This window comes from Triplophysa rosa, linkage group LG6 (assembly GCF_024868665.1).
Source record: "Triplophysa rosa linkage group LG6, Trosa_1v2, whole genome shotgun sequence".
Taxonomy (NCBI): Eukaryota; Metazoa; Chordata; class Actinopteri; order Cypriniformes; family Nemacheilidae; genus Triplophysa; species Triplophysa rosa.
The window spans coordinates 1,672,211-1,679,710 of record NC_079895.1 but is presented as its reverse complement, the minus strand read 5'-3'; the positions used below and the strand labels follow the sequence as shown (position 1 = coordinate 1,679,710).

Genomic DNA, 7,500 nt, shown 5'->3' with positions numbered 1-7,500 from the left:
CATGTTAAAATACACTTGGGAATACCCCCACAAATGTCCTTATACTGTATGGTGAAACTCAATGCAATTGAAATCCGTGGCACAAGAAGAGCTTAAATCGCACTCTGGCAGCCCCCCAAAATGCCCCTGGTTACCACCTCCAACACCCTGGCAACCACCCATGATGACCCAGATCCACCTGCATCGCCCTGGCAACCACCCATGATGACCCAGAACCACCTGNTCTCTCTCTCTCTCTCTCTCTCTCTCTCTCTCTCTCTCTCTCTCTCTCTGTCTGTCTGTCTGTCTGTCTCTGTCTGTTTCTCTCTCTCTCTCTCTCTCTCTCTCTCTCTCTCTCGTATAAGGAACTTGTACATCAAACTAAATGTCTATGCTGTGTGCGTGCTTGTCTTTTTTCCCCTGTTTTTATTTTCTATACATGTCAACACAAGTTTCAAAAACTTAAAAGGAGTGGCAAAGAAAGACTTTCCTCCTTTTCCAGCCTTTTCTTTGTTACGGAAGATGTGATGCTCTGAAATGTTGTCATGGTAACATGTGCGATTATTCTTGAACACATCTAGGCTTTAATAAAATAGCATTTTCATGGAAATGAAATACAAATGTGTGATGAAATATCATTAGAAGCTTTTTCTCAACGACTTGTTTGTATTGTGTTCTCTTCACAGGTGGAGGTTCACTTTTTACCTGTACATATTTACATACGGCGTGCGGTTCCTAAAAAAGGTAAATATCTCCTTCATCTGAGTTACTGATGTTTTGTTGTCGTCGTGTCAAAATCTTCATACTGATCTGAATGTATGTGATAAAAACACTCATTTGTTGACATGATGCTATCAAACAGACAGGTCTTTTTTTTACTACCGTACAACAACCACATTGTAGAACAGATGGAGAATTAGTTTCTTATTTACTGATTGGGTTTTACATCTACAAAACCGCACGCACAGCGAGAGCTTTCCGTTTTGTGTTTGGTGATGGCGGAGAGATGTCGACTGTGAGCCGTCTCACTGTAGATTTGAGTTTAACATTGTTTGGTGTCTCGTACCGTGTGCCGATAAGCAGCGTCCAGAAACTCGCCCAGCCCAAAAGAAGCTATTCATAATTCATAACTCCATCCATAATGCAGATATTTCTCCTCGATGTAAACATGTTCTGCAGGACTCCACCCGTCCTTATGACACTTCATTGAAGCATTTGAATACGTAGTTCACCCAAAAATCATTTATTATTCACTCATACTGTTGTTTTTCTGTAAAACACGACAGCAGAAAATGCAGATGAATCTGAAACCAGCTATGTGGAAAAAACAGTGAACATGTTTGAAGTAAATAATTCTGAGTGAATTGCATTTGGTAAAGTGCTTCATTTGCTTTGATTCATCCTAAGAAACGCTGAACTATTCAGTGCATTGTTTGAGTAGATGCATATTACTGCGGCTGTTGAATGCTGTGTGTGTGTTTTTATAGAAACTCGGCCGAAGGTGAACGTCTTGAACCGAATGACAGAGCAGTTTGTTAAATGACTTCATGTTCTGCGTCTGGGACAGATTCATACCAGCCGTGTTATTAATCGCACCAGACACAGATACACATACAGCTTTGGAAAGAGCAGGTTTCTATATATTTTGCAAGCTTTAATCCGATTGGTTGTTTATGCAATCTGTGAGGAAGAGCACACGGGTTTTTGAATCATGTTTACTGGGCCGATTCCGATTCACAAGCTCTCGATTCGAGTCAGTGATTACAGATTTTATACAAATCCTATAGATATTTCTAAAAAAGGTCAGTAAACATCAGGTTACAATGGTGAATTAAAAAATGAATATATACTGTATATGTATATTATATATAAACTGTATATTAAACTTTAAACACACTTGGGTATAGGGTTGTCACGGTACCATAAACATATCCTACGATACTGTACCTGATGAAATATCAGTATACCAAGTCGTATTGCGATGCTGTGTCATGTTCATAATTAGAATCTACAAAATAGACCAAAATTCCTTAATACACAGATCTAAATGAAACATGTTGTATTTAGTGTACTGTATTATACTGCACATTACAATATTTGTAGTATTAACTGTAGGAATTGGAAAATTTTTAGCAAATACTGTAGTATACTATAATATTTACTGTGGTAAGATTTAAAAGCACTAGTGTGTAGTAATTTTAGCAACGTTTACTGTAGTAACTAACTACTAAAGAACATTTTTTTAAACATTGGAACTAATTCAATCAATGTATGATAAATTGCATTTATAGCAATGCTTATAAAGGAAAATGTTAGGCTTACTTTAAATGTGACTAAAATGGCCAGTTTGTGTCAGTGAATCATTCAACCAACTCGTTCAAATCAGCTGATTCATTCATGAATGACTCACTGAATCATTGTCACGCTCGATTCATTTAGGAGAGAAACACTGCAAAAAGACGGATGAAAGTGTTCAAATGAACGTTAATGCACATATGCAACATTAGTTACGGCACTACAATACTACCGTTTAAAAAACAGAGCGGCATCGCAGGAATTTGAAGCGTAATGGCCTATTCAACTTTTCGCGTCTATACAGGGGGCAAAGCGGTCGCGACGCGCTCTTTTGCTTCATGCGTGTCGGCGCCACATCGAGATGAAAAAATCTCAACTTTTTTGAAAGGTATTTTCAGTGCATGTAATCCATATATCCTTTGTTTATATCTCCTCGTCTCAATGGCTATTGTGGCCCATGGTTGCTTAGCGACGACAGATGCCAGGAGAGCGCAAAGTCCAGACGCTTTGGAAAAAAAGGAGAACGCAGTGCAACTCGCATTTTCCGCGCAGTTTTAGACGCGAAATGTAAATCGGGCCTTACAGGGCTCGACATAAAGGACTGCCCGATGGCCTGGGGTCAGCATGGGAGATCCTCGGGCCAGTTGAGAGAACCGTCACTTGCCCGATCGGGCCAGTGCTTTATTGCCATGGAAAATTATAAGTTGTACGTTTATGAGGCTTACCTATTTAAATATTCCCAAGAAGATGCGAAAGAGGACTAGATTGGGTTCTCACGTGCTGTTTGAGATACTCAATTCAGTATTGAAAATACTGAATTGAGTTCTCTTTCACTTCTTCTTACTCTTAATCTGACATATCGACACAAAGTTATGCCAATATTACCAAGTATCATTGTAAAAAGTAATCAATTATGTCTTATGGGAACAAAACGCATGTGGAAACAAAACACGTGTGTTACATTACATTATATAAGATCCGTGCATCTCTTAAAGGGGCAGCAGCATAATAAACGTCTCCGTTTTGTTCATCAAACAACAAAGAATGAAGACAAAAATACTCACTGCTCTTCACTGATTAAATTATAACTTTAGAGAGGTTAAATCAGTATTATATTTAATACAGTGAAGACTATAAAGTATTTACATGATTTAATTTCTGTACCTGATAACTACTATTATTAGACCAATCTAAAACACCTGAAATGCACTGATTATTTGTATGTTTGCTTTGTTACATTTATCTGTGCTGTTGCACATACTTTGATTACTTGATCTTATTTTATTACTTACTGGCTAATAGTTTTATGGCGTCATACCCTTATTTATTAAGATTACATGGGTAAAAAACAGCAAACAAATAACTAGATATTATTGAATACTTTTTTGTGGTGGGGCCAGTGAAAATGTTGGCAGGGCCAGTAAAATTTGGAGTCACTTGCCCGACCAGGCCAGTAGAAAAAAATCCTTAACATTTTAGCATCGCGATGCACCGGTACCGGTTTTATGTGAAGGTGATGTTAAATTCGACGACACTGTTGTAACAGCCAAGTAGTGGCAAAAACATTTAAAAAAAACGCATTTTTAAAAATGATTGATCGATTTTTTTACCCAGCCCTAATGTTTACAATGTACCGGGGTTGAGAGAGTTTGATCTTTTGAGATGGAAATATTCATTGGATTCGCCAGGTAGTGATGGCAAGATTGAGGAATTTGATATTCGAGTGAAACTGTAATATACCGTTTTTCTGTTCTGAGTTACGAGCGTTCTTCTAGACTGGCATAAAATCTCACATCTGAACACGCACACGTCTGTGTTTCATGTACAGAATCATACAGAAGCGTTGGCACCACAAATTGTATCTGTTTTGTGTTTTCTATTTGACAATTATCTGCATGCTTTGAATTTGTCTCTTTGTTTGTGGCCTGTGAGAAAGATCGTGTCAAGCAGGTTATTATCCTCTCTTTGCCGTGTACTTGTGCTCCCCTGGGTTGTTAACAAAGACACACACATACGGCGTTTCCATTTCCTCATTACAATTACCCACAGCACAATGCTGTGGATCCAGTCGTACGTCAGCATCTGGAAACACGACGCACATCTCAGGATATTAAGCTGTACAGCGTGCTTTGATGGAAGCTTACTTTCCTACATAATTGTGCGGTTATCGAAAAGAAAAATCTAATCAAGTCCATAGCTCAAACAGTAATGATATTTTCAGTGTTTTATAGTGTGGTGTAAATGGCAGAATTTAAAAGCTCAGGGATATTATCTTTTGCTTTTAGTGTGTGACTGTTTAGGTAATTCATCTTTGTCCGTTTTATTTAAAGACGCCGTGGCTGTGGGACACCAGAAAGTGCTGGTACAGTTACCCCTATCAGGTACATCCATTAATATTCAAGCTTACCAAACACGTTTTCCAACAGAATTACCTGTGCCAAACTAAAAATAAATGAAAATGACTTTTATTAAAGCAAGGAATCTTATTTGTGTTATACAAAATGTTTGGGCAGCCCTGATCAAATAAAATATATTTTGACACCAAACATTTTACATATTTCTGCTAACCTTAAGGATTTGAGCGAATTAAGCGGCTGCTTAGGGCCCCGCCGCCACCAGGGGGCCCCCAAGAGCACATGAAATTACAGCTTTTTGCGATATATTCACGACACACATCCATTTTCCACGCAGGACCAGACCCACAATGTTTTCTGTGGTGTGTGTCAAACTTTGTGAAATTACTGAATAAGCGCAACATTGCAATATCAAAATAAGTGAGGTGGCCAATCAAATGAAAGGAGGCGGGAGTTACTGGTGAAAGAGCCGAGCAGTGACCAATCAAATCAACGAAGATGGAGCTACTGTCACATCTTCAGCTGTAGTTCAGCAAGACGCTTCAGTTTTAAAGTTGAAAGTGTGCTGTATAACACACGAGTCACACGACATATTGTAAATGACTAAAAACATTCAATAGTTGATAACTATTTAGTGTTTAACGATAGAAATGATGAACATCCGACAGTATTCACTGATGCAAATGACAAAATGCTGATTTAGATGAAAAATATGTCATTTACGTGATTCATGTAATTTATAATCACCTGTCAATTCAGTGTTTTATTTGAGATAATGTTAAGAATAATTGTGTGCATGTTATAAATTAATTAAATAGTTATCAAGTAAATACACTAAATAAAAAAGACTAAATCATCCTCAAGGGCTGTGTGGCTTTAAAAGGGTGTTTATAGGTTGTGGTTCAAATAAAATACAAATTATTTCTCAAATAAAATCTTTGCAAATAGTTAAATGCATTGAACAATAAATTCCACAACTTTTGTATGGTCTGTGCTCAAAATTTAAAGGGACAGTTCCAAATTGATGTGTTTTTGTTTTTATGACATTCCTACATCTTAGATTTAAAGTGTGCGTGCAAATAATCAAACATTGACTATAGTCGATTGTATTGAGGGCCCCCCCAAATAAAATATTGCTTAGGGCCCCGTAAAGGCTTGGGCCGGCCATGTCCACAAGCACAAACATGATTCGCATTGAAAAGAAACTGTGATATAGTGATGAAACTAAAGCCAAAAGAGAAGACTACGAAATGTGTTAAGGGGTTAAATGAAAAAAAAAATCTAAAAGTTTGCATTAAGATTAGCAGAAATGTGTTTGACTTAGCATCATCTTTTCACCAAGAAAATGATCAAAATATGTTCAGCGCTGCCCGAAATCTTCTGGGGGTTTTTTCATATGCGTGATGTTTTTTTGTTAACAGTATTGTGTTTGTGATTTGTCTAGCCGTTAACAGTGGATTTACATTATTACTACATACTGGAGCTGTCCTTCTATCTGTCACTGCTCTTCTCTCAGTTCACGGACATCAGAAGGAAGGTACGCAAGCGTGAGTTTACGCTCATTATACACTTCTTTATCACATTTGAAGCATACAGAGAAGCTTCTTAGCTTACAGTACTGATGCTGTGAAGAGGTTACTTCTGAACATGACAACTGGAAATGAGAAATGTGCGTGTATGAGTGATGTTTGGGTCTGGTTTTTAAGGTTCACATTGGGGTCATTTGCATTAAAACACAAATCTCTGGTTTCTTCTGATTCACATTAGCTTGCTGGAGAATGTTAAACATTTGATATCATGACCATTAATAAATGGTACAGTTTTATTTTCAGCTCAAACTGAAGTCGTCCACATTCATCCACATTGATCAGTCATCATCATGTTAAATATGCAGTTTTATACATGCGTATATTGTATATTATACTGTATATCCAATGCAATTAGTTGTTTGATGTGCCATTTGGACTCTTGCATATAGACACTGGTCTATAAAACTTTCAAACAATGTCTCTAGTCTTTAGAATATTTTTTTCCAAGACATATTTCTTAAGTGTAGAAAGTGTTCTTACTCTAGTAATAATAATGTGTGTTGTATATAACACCCACAGTTCAGAATAAGATAATAATAGATCACAATCGTTCTGATGGGACATGATGTTATTGAAGAGAAAGACATCTGACATGTGATCTTTATGCAGACGTGAACATTTTCAGAAGATTTTGACCGCTGGTTATTGTGTCAAATTACACTCTCACGCTGGACAGATGAACAAATAAACGCTGGAAACGCATTCAACAATGTCCGTCTTAAACAAATCTCATGTTAAAGGGGTGGTGCAACGGTGTGTCATGCATTCTGACTTCTTTACAATGTTAAACGTGCTGTCTTCTCATGCTTGACATGGTCAACTTGTCCAAACACGAGTTGGGCGTATTACGCTGTATTTCTGTGCTCGATACACTCCCCCAGCGATCGGACAGGTTTCGGAAAGTTTTTTTCGAACATATAGAACTGTTTCGTAACAATTTTTCTTAGTCCCTTATTGGACAATTCTCCACGTTACAGGACAATTCTCCTGGAAAAGCACGGTCAGCAAAGAAGAGCAGGAGAAGGAGCATGCGCAGACTCACTTTCACTTGTGTGCAGGAGAGAGAGAGAGAGAGAGAGAAGAGAGAGAGGAGGAGGGAGGAGAGGAGGAGGGAGAGACGAACGAGGGAGGAGACAGAGAGAGAGAGACAGAGAGAGAGAGAGAGAGGAGGAGGGAGAGAGAGAGAGGAGGAGAGAGAAGGGAGGAGAGAGAGAGAGGAGAGAGGGAGAGAGAGAGAGGAGAGAGGGGGGAGGGAGAGGGAGAGAGGAGGAGAGGGAGGAGGG

The 7,500-nt window shown here is 38.3% G+C and overlaps 1 protein-coding gene across 1 annotated transcript in view; it reads left to right on the top strand.

The window, feature by feature from the left end:
- The window catches only part of cers6 (ceramide synthase 6), a 29,571-nt gene that overhangs the window by 11,373 nt on the left and 10,698 nt on the right, over positions 1 to 7,500 (top strand). The window contains exons 4-6 of the mRNA XM_057335625.1: positions 666 to 723; positions 4,605 to 4,655; positions 6,073 to 6,165. Coding sequence (XP_057191608.1) covers positions 666 to 723; positions 4,605 to 4,655; positions 6,073 to 6,165 — 202 coding nt within the window. The remainder of the gene's footprint in view (positions 1 to 665; positions 724 to 4,604; positions 4,656 to 6,072; positions 6,166 to 7,500) is intronic.